Source organism: Oreochromis aureus, linkage group 12, assembly GCF_013358895.1.
Source record: "Oreochromis aureus strain Israel breed Guangdong linkage group 12, ZZ_aureus, whole genome shotgun sequence".
Lineage (NCBI taxonomy): Eukaryota > Metazoa > Chordata > Actinopteri > Cichliformes > Cichlidae > Oreochromis > Oreochromis aureus.
This window is the reverse complement of record NC_052953.1, coordinates 12,755,208-12,776,041: the sequence shown is the minus strand read 5'-3', so window position 1 is coordinate 12,776,041 and position 20,834 is coordinate 12,755,208. Positions and strand designations below refer to the sequence as shown.

Here is a 20,834-nt window from a genome sequence, read left to right as displayed (position 1 = left end):
GTGGCGCAGACAAATAGTTGCACATACTCACAGCTACACACTAACATGTTGTCAGCAGGGAAGCTCTTCGCTGTGAGTGAAGAGACAAAGTAAACACTGAGGGGACCACCATGAAAATGTTTATAACAGCAAATCTAATCAGAAAGTTAAATCACCCTCACTCAGCTGAACCTGAATTTTTTATAGAAACAAATAAAGGTTAAGTGGCTTAAGCTAGAGCCAGCAGCCTCGGTATGAGCAAAGGATCAAAAGCATTTATGAGGAAAATTAGGGAGATGAATGAAAAATGAGTAAAGGGTTGGTGTCCTATTGTCTCGTCACAAACATAAATAAAATAATCAAAATAACTGACATTTGTTTTGTTATTTAAATCTGTTCCACCTTCTTTTGTTTAGTAAGATAGAAAATGTCAGGTAAAGGTGGGCAACTTGTTTTCAGAGAAATATTTGTTTCTCCCTCCAGCAGCAAAATATAGTATATTCAGTTGTTTATGTAAGAGGAGAAACCTGTAACTTACTGCGGTTTGGAGGAAATTGTAAAGTTTATTAATTAATTTCATTTCATTATAATTATGAAAATAATAATTAGCATTGAATAAAAGTTGATTTTGGTGTCATTTATAAATCTTGGAAAGAAAATTGGAAGCTGCAAAAATCAGTACTTTGCAATGTTATTGACCGATTCCAATGGGTGCAACTCTAATTTGTAACTTAAAATCATGTAAAGCTACTCTAATACTCCAAAAATAAAAAAAATATTTAGCAGGAAAAAAGCAATAACACCCCCTTTAAAGTCTCTGCTAATAACTCCTGGTTAACCCTACCCTAGACATGAATGCACCAGCTGACATCCCTTTGACTGCTGCTCTAAAATGATCTTCACTCTAATCTGTCCTGGCATCTTTTAATGGCTTCTGATTTTTAATCTTATTAATTTTTAATTCTTTCTCATCATGGGCCCACTTAGCTCTGAGCTGTCACGTTGGCAAACTACAGCATATTAATTAAATACTATAATTGATCAATTAAGTTTTAACGAGTGGAAGAGTCAAGCAAGAATAAATATGAGTGCTCTAAGGAGGTACCTGCGGCCCAGATCTCAATGTTGAACTGAATGTTTTTACATGACTGCATTAATTTCTGTACGGTATGTTGACTGGTAAGATGGCACATAGAAAATTAAAATCTTGTTTGCAGTGTTACGTTGACCTGGCCTTGGCATTCTGCTGTCTCTAGCTGTTTCCATGTGGTCTTGTATTCCCTTGAGTGGATTATATAACCCCATTAGAGACTTTGCTGTTTCTCTGCCTGTGTAATTTACAGTTTTACACTCTTTACTCCCATTTTGCTGCCTTGTCTCTTTCATCACCTGCCGCACCTGTGAAACACTACAGAGCCCTGGGAACCTCTTATCAATGTCTGCCGTTTCCCACAGGAGTTGGTAATGAATGTGGGAACTTGAGCCAGTTGAAATGGAGCGTCTCCCCATGGGGAGGGCTTAAGTTTTAATTAGCAAAGTTAATAGGGCAGAATGGGATCAACACAGCGAAAGACAGAGATGCAAAGGAAGAGTCTTTCATTGTGCCTAATGAGACTCCTGAATCGGGTGGATGTAGCCAAAAAAAAGGTTTATTTGAAGGCAGCAGCACACGTCTTCATCCTTTTGTAGTAGAATCAAAAGCCTTATACAAACCAAAGGTAATCTCTCTCAGGATGGTGGCTTTTATGCTTGCTTAGCTCTCCCTTTGGAGAGTGTGGACTTGAATTAATCTGAATTAAATCTACCTTAATTTCAGATGATTACTCACTTGAGCTCCACCACAGCCAGTGCTATCAATTAGATAACCTGTTTAAGCTAGATTGTATTACACTGTGACCTATGTTGCCAACACTCATTACTACGGTTCAGAGTGGGCAAGGGACCAGCATCAGTTACATAAGAGCTGTTTTTCAGCTGATGGCTATGTTCCCTGCTTTTAATGATTTATAACCTACTAGTGAGCATTTGTGCTGCTCCACCTGTGTGTTGCTGAGCAAGGACAGCCTCAAGTTCTTCAACATCTCTAACCTCTTAATGGCAGTTTTGTCCTTGTTTGATTCCTACCTGCATATAGAATAAAGCAGAAAACTTTTAAAGTGAAGTTTGCCACTAGAAGTCCAATAAGAGGAAACAATAGGAAACCAATTCAGTGATACTGGCAGCAAGAGGCTGATATCCCTTAATTTGAAAAGAATGAAAGGAGTGTTGAAGAATTTGAGAGAATTTGTGATGGTGCAGGGCAAGAAAAGGGTTTGTTAGGTGGGTGAAATTGTAGCTAAGGGCATTGGGAGATGCTATCAAGAAGGAAGCTGAGATTGTGTGTGGATGAGTGTTTGTTTCCTTAAATCGCAAGGTGGAAGTCTTTCTCTGAGCCCTATGAAGTGCCTTCAAATTATTCCAAAAAGCACTAAAAACATTAACATGTGATCACAAGCATGCCATTACAGTATAATCCAACATAACGTCAGAATGCAGCATTTTTGACATGACTCCTCATACTCTTTTCCTACCCAATCTCTCTCTTTCTTTTAGGGTTGTGGTTGTAAATCAGCAGGGGCCTCACCATGGAGCAGGAGAAGAATGATGGGATAAACAAAGACACAGTCCTTCCACTTCCAATTCAGCAGAATAGACCCGCTGTAAGAACTGCCTGCATGTCTCTCTCCCACTGTCATCTCCCACTTACTCCACGGGCACTAATCTCAAACGCTTTGTTCTTCACAATCACGAGAGAACATGCGTGGCCCCTTGTGTTTAATTCTGTTTGATGTGCCAAATCACTGGATGTGATGCATCAGTGAGTCATACATGCCCATCAACAAATGAATATAATTTTTAAAGGAATACTGACATTATATCAAATATGCTTATGTGTTTCATTGCACTGAAATGAGGAGGTCTGTACTGTACCATTTTCACATCTGACTTTGTGTGTTAGGTATTCAGCTGGAGGCAATTAGCGTAGATCAGCATAAAGACTTAGAGGAAGAGGAAATCGTTAACAAGCATTCAAAAAGGATTTAAACCTCATAGTATGTATTACCTGTACAAAGAAATTAAAAGCAGTAGTTTGAAAAGGATACATTTAGTCGCAGTATTTGTTACTAATGTGTTCCCTGTAGATTTTGAATGTTTTTAAGTCACACAAAATATATATCTTATATAATCTATATTTGGTATGACCATATTTACTCTTCAACAAAGCCTGAACTTTCTTAGGCAAGCTCTCTTGTAATTTTTTTCAAGTAGTCTTCAGGAATAATTCTCCGGGCTTCTTGAAGAACATCCAAAGCTCTTTTTTGGATGCTGGCTGCCTTTTGTTCCTGTCTGTGTAAAGATTATCACACATTTCTTTAGTAATGTTGAGATCTGGGCCTTGGAGAGGCCAATCCATGACTGATAGTTTATGTTTTTCTATCTAGGTATGCTTTCACTGCATTGGCATTTTGTTTGGGATCATTGTCATATTGGAAAGAAAAGCTGTTGCCAATCTGATTGGCTAGAGTTGCAGGGTGAAATGTAATATTATCTCAGAAAGTCAAGAGTTTTTCACAGTGCTCTGTCGTGCATCCTTCGACTTTGTGGATATGAATGTTGCTATTGAAATGAAAACAATACTGTTATAATATCTTTTATAAGGTGTTTATAGGATTCTCGGCGCACAAATGCTACAAATGGGTCATTTTAGCGCATTGGTTGGTGGTTGCCAGGCAACACAATGACGTCAAACTATCTGATATAGATATAACCCTTCAGGGGCCTACAATGTACCTGTGTGCCAACTCCTAGCTGTGTAGGTGGACTTGGCGGGCCAACTCAGACAGATTTCATGTTGCATAGTAAGAGTTTGGGGTTTTCTGCTAAAGACGAAGTAAGCAAGCATGATTGTTGCTCAGCTCAAACAAATCATGAGTTTAGCCGTAGAAAACTCTCCTTAAGTCTTACAGATCTTTTAATATTTAAACATTTTGATAACAAGTAATGAGCTACCAAAGTGAACAGCAAAGGCGAGTCGGGCTCTTGGCGCTGAAATATCTCTATGGCTCTAAATCAGTAGTGTCAAACATCAGCCCGCGAGGGTTAGACTCTGTTCTGGTCTTGGATGCATTTTGCTGGCATGATTTTATTCCCTAAGAGCCCCTGAAAAAGTAAAGAAAACGTTTTGGGATGACCAAATCAGTACTTAAATCAGTACCTTAATCTAAAAAAAATGTTGTGGAAGAGCAGAAATTCTTTCAAGTTAGCATGCAGATCTAATCCAAAGTCACTGGAAAAATGTAGCTGCAGTTTTTGTTACACAGTGGGGTGACAGAAAATACTGAGCTGTTTCACACACTTTTTGCCTCATAAATATCCTTGTATAACTTCTTTAAATAGGTAAACAACAGTCTAATGTTTTCATTTTTGTAAGTTGATTTTTCTTTGAGTTTTTAGGACATAATAATGCACAAATAGAGAAAATTCCCCCTGATATGAGAAGCCGAATAAACTTTTTTTTTTGCCCTCCTTATTGCATGACTCTAACTGATGGTACATTGAAAGATTTTGTTTTGAAAGCATCACTACTTTAATTATTTCTATTCCCTGTCGAGTTTCCAAACACCACAGCTTATGAATGCAAAGCTTTGTGGCAGCTGAATAGCTCTGTGATCAGACTTCACAGCAGCATCTGAATGCACCACCAGGAGGGATTCATAGATCACCCCATGATTTTAAAACTCCTAAATTAAGTGACTCTAATAAAATCCAAGGCACACGTGTTCCTTTTATGTAGCTTTTACTATGTTGAGCAAGTTTCAAGGCCCTGAAACTTTCAGCAAAACTGAAATGAGCTAAAACTTGATGATGTCATGCCCAATAAGATACACTAACATACATTAAAAAACAAAATTCCTCACCAGGAAAGTGGTGATCACATAGCCCCTCAAACCCCAAACCATGCCAGCACAATGTAAACTCCCCTTCCTGTCTGGATCCAGGGTTTTCTTTTTTCTTTCATTCATCTCTTGTTATGTACAGCACTCTTAGCAGAAGAACAGAACTACAAAATAATAATCCAGAAAATTAATGACATATCATGGGCATCAGATTCAGATCAAAGCATTTCTACCTTCTCCTTGGAATGAGCAGACATAAGTGTGTAACTCTGGTCATCGAGCTGGGCCAGCTTATTTACATACAGGTTTAGCTTGATAATCCGCATGCCTCTCATTTTTTGGGTCTACCTCTTTTCTTTGTACTTTTCCCCTGAACGAGTATGGCCCTTTAAATTATTGATAGTTCGATCCAAACTTTCATGATCGTAAGGTTTTGTCTTTAAATTGACCTTTTCTGCCAGTCAGCTGCTCTCTTTTCTGGAATCCATCATCATTCAACTTGGAGAAAGTGTCATTGATCTTAGGAGATTGATTAGGTCTTTTTTTCCAAAGCCAGGCGAACACTCTGAATCCTGATCAACACATCGAGCATGATAATCAGTCAGTTGGCGTGTTTTATCGTACTGTACTGCAAATATTTGAACACCTGACCAGCAGTCAGCTTGCTCGGGGAGTCCTGAAGTGTGGTTGATTAGTATACAGTACACAGACTGGCTTGTTGAGCGCATGAGCTGTTTGTTTGATTTGCACAGGGAGCGTCTGATACAGGGGCTCACATGGGAACTGTATTAATATTTACTGCACTGCTAGTAATGGCGTGCCGACTGAATTCAGAGTTAAACCAATCAAAGAGACAGAAAAATTTTAACAAGCTCAAAAGACATCAGGGCGAAACAAATTAAAGTCAAATAAGATAAGAAACATTAGTTTTAGCTTTATGTACGTAATAATATGGCTGTTGAGTGTTATTTCAAAAAGTGGATGTGGTTGTGGTTTTTCTGCATGTGACATCCTGTTTGTGTTGTGATTTTTTTGTGTTTCTTCCCAGCTGTCATGTGGATTAAAGATCAGGAAAATGATGAAGACTGTGCCTCCTTGTTTGGGGAAGTTCAGGCCAGTTGTGGGCCAGTGCTGCCACCAGTGCACCCCAGACAGTCTGGTGAGTGTGCAGAGTAATTATGGATCTCATTCACTGAGTGAAAAATGCTGACTTTATATGGCACGCAAAGGTTGTGAGTATAAAGATCCTCTTGTAGCTATCCCCATTCACATAGTATCCTTCAGCTATAGCCTTCTTTTATACAGTAAATTGGATTGTGCCCCACACAGCCCATTCGTGGTTGATGTTGACATGCAGGTCATCTATCTTTATCTGTTTTTGTCATTGCTTAGAGCAAGAAGCTTGGACAAAACTATTCCCTTGGTTTCCACAACCTACTGAGGGTCAATGAGACACAAACCAGGTAGTAATAGAATCCACCGCATTCGGGCGAAGCCACACAAATTTATTTGGTCCCTGCGCTCTCACTCATGCTCATTTCTTTGAATTGTATGCAGGTATCGAGGCTGGCTGGTGCGGAGGGTGTGCTGCGCCCTGTTTGTGAGTGGGTGCAAGGTTTACGGCAGTCCTGTTAGCGGCAGGCTCCAGCGAGTCTGTCAGAGTAACAGGTACCTGAGGAGAAAGAGAGGGAGGATGGCAGGAGTAGAGATGCTGGAGGAGAGTAAATAAATGATAGGCAGAGATACAGAAAATGAAACGGGTTCCTGCAGTTCTGCAGCGAGAGAATGAGAAAGGACTAGAGGAGATAAGACAAAGACATGCAAAAAACAGAAAAGTAAGGCTATCTCAGAGTCTGTAAAGAGTGAACGAAGAAACATGGGATAACTTGAGGAGAGATTTCACACTTCTCCTATCTCTGTCACTGTTCCTCAGTTTGTAGCTGTTGTTCTCCCTCCTCCTGTGTAATTGAGTTTAACCTTTATGTAACCTCCACACTCAGGGATGGTGTTGTTGTCTTACTGGAAGGCTGGTTTTTGTCTAAGTGTAGCACAAATGAAGCTTTGTTCCGTATTAACCCTGCTGTCCTGTGACCATGTGTTTCAGGGTGAAGAAGGCACTCACAGCAGAGCACAAAGCACCTGAGGGGGGAGACGGCCACGGGCAGCTAGATTTTCTCTCACCATTCCTCCCCCTCATTAACACCTGCATCTCCTCTGGCGTCTTAAGGTTTGTTTATGTGTGCATGAGTTGATTGAGGGGGGAAAAAAAGCTAGGTTCAAAGATGGTTGTTTGTGTGTATTTATTAATACATTACATTTGCATATTGATTCAGAGCTTTGCTGTGAGACCTTTCATTTAGAAATAACGAGTGAGATGTATCATATCGGTGTGCCTGAAGCAAAAATAGAGTTGCAGTCTGCAGCGATTTCTTTTAATGATTTTTTTTAATCTTTTGATGCAGAAAAGATGAGCCTTTTGATGATACAATGATTCTAAAAGATTTTCACATCTTAATTTATGAGAAATTCCTATTTTATTCTCATTCACTTGCTGCTACTCCATAATGGCTAAGGAGTTAATTTTATATATTGTCAACATTAAAGCAACATTGCTTTTCTAAAATCTAATTTAGGTCTATACTACTGCTTACCCATATGCATTGTTGTGATGCGAGTTGCTCAGTTTTAGAGATATTGCCTTCTCTTGAATATAACAGAACTAGGTGGCACCTTTTTTTGTGGTGCTCAAAGTGCCAAAAAATACATTTAAAAAAAAAAACTCAGCAGTGACAGCTGTTTTTTCAAATGTCATGGCCAGGTTACAAAAAATAAAATGCAAAATTGTGCAGTTTCATGGCAGAATTTTTTCTTTTATCCTCTCTCCATCTGCCAACTAAAAGATGCATGCGGCGTCTTTTAGTTGGAGGACACGATCATTACTGACTTTGTGTCACAAGCCTCTGATCATGGGTAGATGCTCATTTTCTTCTGCGCAGTGATACAGTAAACAGGCGTAATTCGGTATAAAGAAAATAGTTCCTGCATGAAACTTCCTCTACTTTCATGAACGTGATATTGATGCTGAGTTTTCAAATGTTTTACCAAGTAACAAAATAGATTAAATGAGATTTATTCCCATTGTAATCAAGAGAAGCATTATAAGAGAGAGACTGCATTTCAACAAATCCTGAATGGAAACCTAGGATTTGTTGGGCTTTGGAGAATTCTGTAGTGGCAGAAATTATGTTTTTTTGTTCCTGCCCTCGAAGAGCCAGCCAAGAGCTGTGCCAGGAAACATGAGTTATTGCTGTTTCTGAATTTCTGCCCACACAGAGTAAAAGTACACCACAGTTTGTGGTTGTGCTGTATACGCACTTGTTTTTGACCCATTCTGTGGTCAATAACCTTCTGGGAAATATCTTTTTAAACGTTATTTTGCAGTAAATCTATAAGATCTGGATTTTTTTTTTTCTTTTAACTTTTTTAAAAATGACATTATCGTGAAAGTTAAACCTGCTTGCAGACCAGTTGGTATCATCCAGATAAGCTGCGGGCAACTGCCGTGACCAAAACAATCATAAGGAGGTTTTCAGGGCAGTGTGTATTCCTCATTGCAACCAGTTTCAGCAAAAACTCCACAATCATTCAGGAAATCCTGAATGATTCTTTCTCTAAAACCAATCTCTAAAAGTGATCAAGAGTGTCACTGACTTACTAAAACTGACAGCAACCACTCGCCATTAGTCGAGAAATAGTCAAGTGTGACTGGTGGTTGCTGAGCAGTCCCCAACTGGTTTCTAGGCTGGTGACTGGCCCTAGATTCATTTGTCAAAATAACTGACCAAATAATTGTATTACTAAGATGACTGGCAAGTGACAAGACTTGCCTCTAGAAGGACTTTGATGGAAGGCAGACATGTCCACAGCCAATATCTCCAAAACTGGGCACTCCAAAATAAAATAACTAAAAAAAAGAGCTATCTAAAAAATATCAGGTCAACTGTCCCTTTAAAGCCTCGACAACACAAAAGCCACCCATCAACTGATCCTGCCAACAAGTATCATTTGTGCACTCAAGGTCTTTAAAGCTTTTTCTCATTTTCATTGAGGGTCTATTCTGTCCAAAAACTATTAAAAACACATTAATGAGCCATTTGCTGAATGCTTTTTAATTACAATGAACATTAACAATGTTGCATCAATTGAACTTAGACCGTCCTTGTGCTTTGAACGTTTACTGGATCAGTGTTGAAGAATAGTCCCCAACAACCATGGAGAAATTAATTAAAAAGCCTCTTTTAAAGTGACGTGGCCATTCATGAGTCATTTTTACATCTTTCATTACATAGATGGACTGAATAAGTGAAAAATGTTAAGAGCTTAACTAACACATTGTTGGCTTTAGTGTTTTTGCAGTATTAGTTGGCGATACCCAAAAAAACCACAGCTGTGGTTGCTGTGGAGAACAGGCCAATCACAGGGGGGGAAACATAGCTCTTATGAATATGAATTAGCAACAAAATAGCCCAAGATAATTGCCAGATTCATTAAAAAATGAAAAACAATCTGAAAAGGAACTGATTTCAATAATTATGTTTATTTTATGTATTTTTTAAACCAGCAGAAAAAGCAGAATTTCAAGCTCAGGTTTTCGAATTTCTGTCTTACTAGAATGTTATATTTTTGTGTACAGGATTGTTTTAAGAATTTTTTACTGGAAAATATTGGAATAGTCAGCTGTCAGTGGAGATATGTAGATATCACAAATTCCTACTTCTTTTTGGTCACTCAGGGAAAGAACAATAAGCTTTCCAAACCCCAAATTGTGTTGAAGAGACAAACAGAAATGCTTATGTGCTACTGTAAGACAGCTCAAAGCTTCTTGTGTGACTGCTTACAGATGAATGCCTTTCTAGCCGTCAATCATCATGCTCTACAAGATGAGTGGCAGCTGTTGAGGCACAAACTTGTCCACGGCTAGTGGACAGCATGTTTTCGATCTCTGCTCTAAGTAGTATTTAAATTGAAATTGGATGTTATGACTCTATCATCTCTTGAGAGCATGTTTCTGTAGCCTCAGATAGTGTCAGAAATTATTCAAATATCTAGTGAAATGAAGTAGAAACTTTATATTTTTTTTTCTGAAGAAACTTTTTGACTGTCTTGAAGTTTAAGAAATCTCTTCAAAATCCAATTTCTCCTCGCCTCCTCAATCTCCCTCATTTATAGACTTTGTCTCTATCTACAGCTGTCATCCTCTCACAACTGCTGCTTTATTGCTTACTGTTTCACTTCTTTCCTATGTCATCATTTTCTTATCTTCATCCATTTTTCCCCCACTCTTGCCCCCACCTGTCTCATTTACATAACATCACATTTAACACTGTCCTTTCCTCCAGTTTTGTGCGAAACTGTTTCCTAAATTATATTATTGGTGAATATTTCTCTTAGCTTCATTTATCCATTACGGCCTTGTGTGCATCTCTGTCATTAACTTTTTCATCTCTTCTTTCTATACATCCCTCCACCCACTATCCTCTTTTGACTAGATTCGTGGGCTGGGCGATGCTGAAGATGTTTGCTTCTGTGTTCGGCAGTATTCAAGTTAACCTCAACCATTTGTCGGCTTTACACAGAGCCTCACAAGAGGTACAAATGTCTATAAATGCACACACACCTTTGTAGATTAAATATCTGCTATCCTGAAGGGTGTCTCTTGCTGCAAAAAATGGAAAGTGCACTGTGTGTTTGCACAGTGTTGATACTGTGAGGTTTTGGCTTCACATTAGGCTGTGCTCTGACATCTATTGAGATGGTAAACAAGCTGCCGCCCCATTTGTAAACACATCTACTCCAAAAGATTTCAAGGTAAACAGAAATGTGAGAATATATTCGGTAAGGTGAAGTAAACAGATCTAATTGTCTGGAGTCTTTTGAAAGTTGAGGTTTCTCCTGCTTGCCTTTTTATGTGTAATTATTTTCTTTTTTTTCTAACAAACTGCACACTCTAATTACATGGTTGACTAAATAAACAGAGGTAAATAAGTCTGAATCAAGCTTAAAATGGGCATGAATGATTTCAGTGAGCGAGGTCTTCAGCTTTGTTATCGCTGAAATGTTGTGTGTTACTAAAGTTGTTTTCACAGATAAACTCTGGAAAACGTCAGTACATTCAGGACGTTGTGTGAAGTTGTGCTTTCTCACATGTTGCACGTAGCAGTGCATGTGAAAACAGCTTCAGCTAACGGAAAACCTCAAATGTTATTCTTATGATTTCTAATAGTTTTCAAATACTCTGCTGTGAAAAATTAAGTAAACGTGACTTTTAAAAGTAAAAGTCACACATCCAATCCTGATGAATAAAATACCCAAGTTGGAAAGTGTTTCTGAAATACAATGTGTAATTCATTGTGACATAACAGCAGTCAGTGGAAAACAAAAATCATCAATCCAGTGACGACAGATTCAACAAAAATAAAAGTTCACAATTTAAATCACACGCTGATGTGACTTGCATCTTTAGGTGGCTCGGTTATATTTTTGACACCCATGTGCCTGTATGCACATTGGGGTGAGTGTAGCTCAGGACTAAGGTTGGTGGTTCGATCCCTAGCTGCTCCAGCCTGCATGCCAAATATTCTTGGGCAAGATACTAACACCAAGTCCCTCGCTGATGCATCCATCAAAGTATGAATGTGTGTGAATGTTAGATAGGAAGCATTTAATCATAGAAAAAAGAAGTGCGTGTATGAATAGGTGTTAATGAGTGAATGAGGCGTGTTGTATAAAGTGCTTTTAGTGCTCTGGGAGAGCAGAAAAGTGCTATATAAGAATCAGTCCATTTACATCCAACAACATCTGGACTCCTCCTGATAAGACAGCAGATGTTCTGGGGATTTCTTCCCAGATCTGGATCTGAATAGCCTGTGGTGCTATTTCTGTGCCAGGGCTTCTCAACTGGATTCAGGTATGAGGAGCCTTAGAACCACTCAGTAGTATCAGTGCTTTTGTCATTCAAGAACTAACTACACCATTTGTCCAAGAGCATTGTGTTGCAGCAGGAGGAGCTGCACGAGCATGAGGTCTGGCAGTGGCTCTGAGATTTTCATAGTTTCATCTTGGTACCATTTGCTGACACCTGGAGGTTTGTGTGACCCTCCAAAGATAATACCATCCCAGACCATCACTGACCCATTGCCAAACCAGTCTTGCTGAATGATATATTGCAGGCAGCTTAACACTGTCTTTAGACTCTTTCACATCTGGTGTTTTTTGGTAAACTGAGCTTCACATTGGACTGTGAGCACAGGTCCTGCTGAATGATGTCAGGCCCTCATGCCGCCCTTGTGCAGTCTGTTTCTGACAGTTTGGTCAGAAACATGCTCATGAGTAACCCACTGAAGATTACTTTTTTCAGGGCTGCAGTGATATTTTTCTTGTGCCTGTGTCCTGGTGTCTCCTTCACACTCTACAGACTGATGTTGGGAGACACAGTAAGCCACCTTGGATGTGCCATTACTGAGGAGCTCAACTACCTGTGACACCTAATTGGTTTGCAGGTAGTAGTAGTGACAAGGAGACCAGTGAAAAGCAAAACTAGAGAAAAATTAGTCAGGAGCGATAAGATGAGGCCTCACTCCCTTTCTGAGGGTTGCCTTGTCACTGCCTCTCCAGTGCAGATGAAATGGATTCAGATGTGTGTTTATGACTTTGTATTAAACAGTGATGATCAAGTGTTTCTTTAATACTTTTGAGCAGTGTAATCGTCAGGATATATTCAGGGTTATTTCTGCAGGGATTGTGTACAAAATCAATTTAAATCTTGATTTTTCAAATGAGTAGTCCCATTGTCTAAATCTTTACCAATTTATTCATCCATAAATTGTTTCATGACAAACCTGAAAATCTTTCATTTTCTGCATTATTGAGGCAAGTTAGGTTACAGCGTGACCTCACTGAACTGTTTGAATCACTGCATACTGGCTGTAGTTATAACCAAATTCATATAAAATAATTTCAGGTGTTAACCCAGTTATTGTGTCTTTCACTATATTAAAAAAAAAACAAATAAAAAAGTAATAAATATATCTTTTATCATGAGTTTATGAAAACTACCAATGCTCAGGCTGTTTATGTGTTTTAATTCTGCAGCGCTTTTATTGCAAAGCGCTTTTTGCTGTAGCGACAATATCGCATGCACAGAAGTGCCATCGTGTTTTATCTCTCTGCTTTGACTTCACTCGATATATAATTGAGTTTGCGATAGTAGCTCTTCATTTCCATGTCCATAATGGAAAAAATCACTAATGCTACTCGAAAGATAAGGGACCACAAAGCAAATAATAGAGCTGTTGTTGACACTGGGGAAAAAACATACAAGTTGTGCTGTCAACTTCTACAATCAATCCAGCCATTCAGGCATACTCACCACCTATACTTAAACTGTGTCTGCATCTTTAAATACTTGAATGTTGACCTCACACATTTTTCACTGCGTGTTTGCTAGTTTTAAAATCTAAAAATTATTTTTTCTTCATTGCCTCCTGTTTCCTTTGTGTGGCTTGATCAAAAGCTGATTTAATCTAAGGTCATGGATTCGCTCCTTAATCTGTGCGTCACCTCTGCACAATCCGTGTTTGTTTGATATAATGAATGACAATGTGAGGAATTTTGTTTATCAGAAGCTGCTTCTGTTCTCTAATTCAGGGATCTCTGCTGGTTTATGTGTACATGCGTCAGAGCGCCGTGGACTGCGCTCTCATCCCTCTCGTGCTCTTCTGTCACAGCCTCAGAGTCCCATACACTGTTTGTCCTCTCCAAATTAAGAACGCCTCCCTAAGGTACATTCATACACACACAAACACACACACACAAACTAAATAAGGTGCTGTGTTTATCACTTTATTCATGCTACTATTTTTGAGCTGGGCAGTTTTATTTCAAATGTGCATAAATGACTTTATGCACATTTTCTTTGATTAAACTAGTGTTTGAGTTATGCTGTGCTTTGTTTATCCTGCAGATCAATCCTGCAGAAAGTAGGTGTCGTCCTCCTGCCACCCTCTGCACGTACTGAGGAGGATGCTGAGATGGACACACTGTACCAATCTGTCATGACTGCTGTAAGTTAGAAATAAGAAGGGGTAGTATATAAGAGTTCCTAGGTCTGGTGATTTTCATACTTTACTTTTAAGGAAAAGAAATTGGTCCTCATCTCAGACATCAAACTTCCGGTTGACTGCTTTAACAAGCAATTGCAGTGGCTCTGAGAGGCTTTATTTAAGTTAAATGGAAACATCAGGACATTAACAGGCACAAGCTGTGCCACACATGAGCTGGCATAGTGTTAAAGTAAACAGATGCAAACCTCATTCTAGCACATAAAAAAGGGAGATACTGACATTTGTGTTCCCTAAATGTCATAGCAGACCATGAAATAGCTGCTGAGATTTTTAATTTTCTACCCATTTTTTTTTAACTCTGCCAAATATTGCCTGTTTGTAGTCTAACCCAGGGTAATTAAAGGGGGCCTATTTTGCTCTTTTTCAGCTCCATATGTTTTATTCTTAGACTCAACTGGAGAAGATTTGTATGATTTACAGCTGAGTCTTATTTATCGTACGATGGGTATTGATACATCTCGTCTGGTGATTGAAACAAGTTGTCCTCCCTTCAACCTTTAACTCAGCTGTCTTCTGTGTCGCTATATTAAGAATTTTCCCTCTCTTTGTTGTCATACAGATCCAAGAATGGTATGAACTGTCTGAATCTGAGCATTTAGAGCACTCTGAAGTCTGAGATTTTGGCTCACAGAGATTACTTCTGCACACACTGATCACATTATTTGAAACTTTGTTCATGTTTGATACGAGCATCCATCAGTGTAACAGCATATTCACTCAGTGGCCACTTCAAAAGATCAGATGTTGGGTACCCTGTGGTCTTAAAGGGATTGACATGGTCAGCAAGAATACTGAGTTAGGCTGTGGCATTTACACAATGACAAATTGGTCCTAAAGGACACAAAGTGTGTTAACAATATCCCCCACGTCATTACACCATCACCACCATCCTGAACTGTTGATAGCAGGGAGGATGGATCCATTCTTTTGCGCTCTTTATACCAAATTCTGACCCGACCGCAGCAGAAATCAGAACTCATCAGATCAGGCAACGTTTTTCCAATCTTCTATTGCCCAATTTTGGATGAGAATGAGTCCTGTTCTTAGCTGACAGAAGTCTTCTGTAGCACATCTGCTTGGAGCTTTGACGTGTTGTGCTTTCAGTAATCCTCCATTGTATCAAGTGATCTTTTGACTGACTTCTTGTCAGACTGAAGCATGTTCAAATATCACTTGAATCACCTTTCTTCTGCATTCTGATGATCGGTTTGAACTTAAGCAGATCATCTTGGCCATGTCTACATGCCTAATTGCTTTGATTTGCTGGCATGCGACTGGTTGATATAGATAACTGCATTAACAAGCAGTTGAATAGTTATACCTAATAAAGTGACCAGTCAGTGTGAATTTAAATAGATTCTCTTTAGGTGACTTCTGCAGCACACAAGCATCAGGACAGTTTACCACTTGTCACAATATGCAAATGTCCAATTTTATGGGCAACTACTAATTGAGGTTAGAGGCACTCATTTTTCTGTGCCACAAGTCATAAAAAGTTCTCCTGGTACAAGTTCCTCATTAGCGCTGTATGTGAAAGTTAAAATGACACACTGGGCCCTGAATTAGAAATCATGTTGCTAATGCATTTTGATGAAACATAAATCTTAGACAGCAGGTAATTATATAAAATTAGAGGGTAAACAAAAATTCCTATCCTTGTAATTTTGCTGCCTAGTGTATGTGCATTCATTTCAATTCATACTCACAGACACGCAGGGACTTTTCATTGCACTACATGGCGGATTGTTATCACAGTCAGCTCCCCAATCAGAATGCAACCTGCCACCCTACCATCTCAACCTACTTTCTATTCATTCTCAGAATTACAAAGTAGCTTCAGTCTTTGCTAAAGACATTGCAGCTCTGGAAGTTGGCTAGAGTGACAAAGCCATGCGAACGAGGGTGGGGAAATAGGAAGAGCGGTGGTTAGTTTAAATCAGGAGCTTGACAGGTCTGAGCAGGTTGTTCCAGTTTTGGATGCTGGCTTGCACGTCTTCCCCTTATCCGGGAGATATTCGTGGTGTGTATTGTTTTCTCCCACATCTTGCATCTTTTATAGTTTCCTCAAGTGCCTGCCTAAGTGCCTCAGTTATTTTTTTATTTTACCAGTAATCATCAGCATCTATTTATTCTTAATATCTTCTGTTTATATCTAAGGAGGCAGCCACTTTGTGATCTGTATCAGTTTACCTAAAGCCACATTTAATTTAAATGAGCTACTGTCTTTACTAAGATCAGTATTGTGTTATACAGTTCAATAAAACGGCTCAGTCTGACGTCGGCATACAGAGACTATAGCTAAAGTGAAACCTAAACAGCCTGTTTATGAATTGATGCTGTGAGATGTTTTATTTCTTTGTTTGTTTTCAGTTGCGCTTCAAGTGAGAAAGCATATTTGCTTTGCGTGAGAAGGCAGGCTTGTTTATTGCTTGTATTTCAGTGTTAATAGACCTTTATTGTTTATTGAGTGTAGGCCTGTTTAGCTGCTGTTCAATGGTAATTGAATTTCTCTTGTCTGTAAGGGGGAAACAGGATTTGGGGTGAGGGAAGTATCTCTGAATGTCATTAAGTGTCCCCCACAGTCCCGCTTTATCTCTGCTCTCTATCCTGCCTGCTTCCTGCATTTTGACTTGACTTTCCTCCACATTCTGCCTCTGGACTGTTTTTATGTTTCCTCCATCTTCTGGTTTACATTATTGCTTATGTGTCTTTTCAAAATGCATAGCAGGCGTTTATGTTAATTGTTCTCTGACTGCCAGGACTTTTCACACCTCTGTCTTTGCCATCTTTCTCTCCTCAGCTGGTACGTGAGCTGCTACATGAGGGCCAGGCAATAAGTATTGGTGTGTCAGAGAGGTCTGGCCTGGGTGGCCAGTGGCTGGCTCGCATCAGGCAGCTCATCAAAGAGGGATCTGTCCCCGACGTCAGTCTGGTCCCCGTGGGCATCTCGTACGATTGTGTACCCAAGACCTACATTCAGGTGGATGTGTGTAAACAAACACTTGCTAGCGCACACACATACTTAATAGGATCCATCTGTAACTGTTCTGTCCTCAGGAGCAAGTGAACAGGTTTGCTTTAGTGCTGTGTTTTCAAACTGCAAAAAGGAGAAAGAACATGAGGCAGAAATACTGCATATGGTGAAAGGAACAGGTGCTTGCCAGTGTTGTAAAAACAACAGGAAATTAGTTATTGCAGTCTGTGCCATTCATTTGACTCACTTATCAGCACGACCAACAGTTGGAGCAACAGCAGTTACTTTGACATACAGCTCATGGAGGCAATCAACGTGCAAACACTTCTTAAGATACAACTGAGTGAATGTGAACACAAAGACCTTTCACACACAGTTATAGATACAGTGTCACTACATCGCAGAAAAAAATAATGCTTTAATAATGTTATGGCTGTAGAATTTAAGTGTTAACTTGCTTCAGTTAACACAATTACATTCAAGCATAGCTGTATGTATGTTTAGTTTGAAAACAGGAACTACTAATAGATAATAAGCAGACACGGGCAAGTTCACTCAAATGTAAGCAAATACAGCCTAAAACCTTCTCTTTAAGAACCCCCAGATGAGCAGTAGTTAAAAAAAGATAGGACAAGAGAATTGTCCCCCCAAACAGAAGAAAGACGAGGAATATTGAGTCCATTAAAAATAAGATTTTTTAGTTACAGTGTGGATCAGGATATTTGTGTTGTGTCTTGATGGCACAGGTTTCTCAGATTTTTGTCTAAAGGGGTGCTCACCGAATGAAACTTCTCGAGAAAAAAAAACAAAGTTGTCAGTGATGACTCTCCAACTTCGAGAGGTTTTCAGTTCAGTTTTATTTATATAGTGCCAAATCAGAACAGCAATCACAACAACAGTTGCCTCAAGGCGCTTTCACAACTTAGCTCTCTAATTTCTCACTGGGCAGCTTTGGTCGATGAGTTGAGGTTTGCATTTCATTTTTTTCAAGGCAGCTGTGATGATTATTAGTCTCCATTAATAACGCCCTCTGTTATCTGCACTTTGAGATGATACCGGAGAGTGGGTGTTGCTTTTGGTTAATTGCAATAATAAGGTCCTTGCCCCATCATTTCTGCTCTGTCATTCAGACACTGTGCACATACAGTGCTGTACACACAGTTCTTGTACTCCTAAGCACACTATGAGGGCGGCTGTTTATCTTAGTGCTCGTTATAGTTCCTGCTCATTAGTGGTATTGCTGTTCACATGTCCTCCTAAATGTAAATATGTCAAGATATGTTTGTGTGTCTGTGTGTATTTTACATATCTTCATAGGTTGGGTTGAGATCTATCTTCCAGTGGTTGTGGTGCCTTTTCTGTGGGAGGCCAGAAGGAAGTGTGAGGATTCACCTCGGCCAGCCTTTTTCTGTCAAGGTACGCAGCAGGAAGACCATGTCATTAAAGACCCCATTCAACCGTACTGGTCTTTACTTTGAACAGTGGTTAAACAAACAGTCATGTTGTCCTAGTGGGAAAAAAAAAGAAATGCAGACGTGTTTTTGTCAAAAAGAGCTGAGACCATTGTCTCGTGACGCCTTGTGGGATCATTTATTTATACACTCTTGTGCCAGTAAACGGAAAGCTTTGTCATAAATCACACTTTTCACATTGTAATAATTAAATTAGCTTCACAAATGAGTTTTGAAATTATTTCATTTTAAATTAGTCTTTCTTAAAATTTCTTTTGAGCTGTAAAATCTCATTTATAGCATATTATATTAAGTAAATAATAAATCAATTTCTACATTTATACCCTCTCTTATCTGCACGTTGAGACTAGAGAGAATGAGTATAATTCAGCACACCACAAGAAAGATAATAAGTTAAATGCCTCTTTGATTGGCATTACAGCCTTTCAGAAAGTAGGAAAGTTTCAGGACACACTGTATCACTATATATTAGTTTTAGCTAGATATACCTAATAAACTGGAAATGGAATTACTAATGGAGACTTTGTGCAGTTTTATGAACCCAGTTAACAAGAACATTAGTTTCAAGTAATTTAAAGATGCAAATTTAAAGCTCTTTGCATGTGCATGCGTGTGTAAACGATCCTGTGTGTGTGTGTTTATGCATAGGAGATGTGCGAATCAGGCAGGTGCAGAGTAGATGAATGGCTCCCTCTACAGGACCTGTTGCTTCCTGTTATCCTCAACAACCGGTAATCAAAGCTTCTGCATACATACCTGTATGCATGAGTGAACATTAATGCTGCATATGAACAAACCACAGTGGAACTGCATTGTGTTTTATCTGCATCTGTGAAATTGAAAAGTTGTTTTCTCCTAAACTTTGAAGAACTTTTCTCTAAACCTTAAATCTGGCACGGATATGATGCAAGCACTGATGAGAGTTTTCATCCTCTTAGCCTCGGTCCAATTACCATCAACATTACACAGTCTGCCAGTGAAAAAAAGATAACGGAAAGAAAATAACATCCCCGCTCAATCTCTGCTTGGCTTCTGATGAGCAGAGTGGCTTCTCCCATCATACATTTAATTCTTCTGAGAGGGATGGAGGAAGAAATAGCCGGAGTCAAAGAGATGGCAAGCGATAGAAGAAGAGAGGAGAAGAGATGGGTAGTTAGATTGGATTGTCATCTGCATGTGAGCAACTTCAACTCTCTGCGCCTACATCATAAACATGCTTGGGCACTGCTCAGTGCCTCTGCTGCACTCTGTTTTTCCCTAGCTGCTGAGGTTTCAGCTTTAGAGCATTTGCATATCATTTAACCATTACATATATTTAATTCAGAATGCTACAAACACACTGTATCAGATACTGAAACTTAGACATTATAGTGTGTTTTTTTTTTCCCTTTTATATTTGCATGTTTTGATTTGAATGCAACCACATTTAGGAAGGAGCATTGCCTCACCTTTTAACTACAATATGTAAGAGCTGAAGAGACAGACAGCTCTAAAACAAACAAAATGTTTTCCTGATCTTGTGCAAGATCAGCAGTTTTGGTTTGACAGTGTACTTCATTTTTTAATGGTTTGCAGTATATCATCAAGCATTAAGGGTGCCTTCACAGATATGCCATATGTACTTGTATAGGGATTCTATCATCAACAGATTCTGTGCAGCATGATAAACCTTTGGAGATTCTCTTTTTTTTTCAGTTTTTCCATGTAGCTCATAATAAGGTTTAAAGATACAGTGTTTAAAATGTCATCACTAGATGTCAATGAATGAACTGAATTCTATTTTCTTACCCCTCTGAATTCAGGGGCGTAATCTTAGCTACAGTGGCTCGTAAAGAACAAACCACTCTGCAGTTCATCTGTAGTGAGTATAGGCTGTCAGTCCACTGTTTACATCAGCCAGGTGTCCACGTAGATTTACTCTGGAGGAGGCGGTAAAACTTTGTGAAAGGAGCCCGAAACAAGTAAATTAGTCACTCCTGTCCAATGACAATGATAGTGAGGTAAGTTGGTCAGGATATTCAGAACTTTTCTGTTAGTAAACTGTGTTGTTTTTGCTGCTGTTAGTTGGTGTTAGCCTCTGTTAGCTGCTGCTAGCTGGCATTAGAGAAACCTTTCACTGAAGTAGATGTAACATTGTTGGATTCAGACGCGTAGTGAATAAGCTTTCATATGATGTGAGAATTTAATCAAACTGTTTATCAGAGGGAATGCCGAGCCTAACATTAGCTTGTTAGCTTCTAAACAGCAGTAGTTGTTGTTGTTGTTGTTGTTTAGAAGCTTGGTGTAAGCT

At 39.1% G+C, this 20,834-nt stretch overlaps 1 protein-coding gene across 11 annotated transcripts in view; it reads left to right on the top strand.

The window, feature by feature from the left end:
* gpat2 (glycerol-3-phosphate acyltransferase 2, mitochondrial) overlaps window positions 1–20,834 on the top strand; it is a 184,864-nt gene that overhangs the window by 140,630 nt on the left and 23,400 nt on the right. For 8 of the 11 annotated variants that reach the window (XM_039621010.1, XM_031727930.2, XM_039621014.1 and 5 more), the window contains 11 exons: window positions 2,572–2,678; window positions 5,965–6,075; window positions 6,309–6,379; window positions 6,474–6,584; window positions 7,021–7,143; window positions 10,466–10,565; window positions 13,623–13,756; window positions 13,939–14,038; window positions 16,899–17,084; window positions 18,390–18,488; window positions 19,193–19,275. In XM_039621010.1, the coding sequence (XP_039476944.1) occupies window positions 2,604–2,678; window positions 5,965–6,075; window positions 6,309–6,379; window positions 6,474–6,584; window positions 7,021–7,143; window positions 10,466–10,565; window positions 13,623–13,756; window positions 13,939–14,038; window positions 16,899–17,084; window positions 18,390–18,488; window positions 19,193–19,275 (1,193 nt within the window). In that variant the 5' untranslated portion in view covers window positions 2,572–2,603. The remainder of the gene's footprint in view (window positions 1–2,571; window positions 2,679–5,964; window positions 6,076–6,308; window positions 6,380–6,473; window positions 6,585–7,020; window positions 7,144–10,465; window positions 10,566–13,622; window positions 13,757–13,938; window positions 14,039–16,898; window positions 17,085–18,389; window positions 18,489–19,192; window positions 19,276–20,834) is intronic. The other 3 variants (XM_039621015.1, XM_039621016.1, XM_031727931.2) reach the window with 2 other exon arrangements.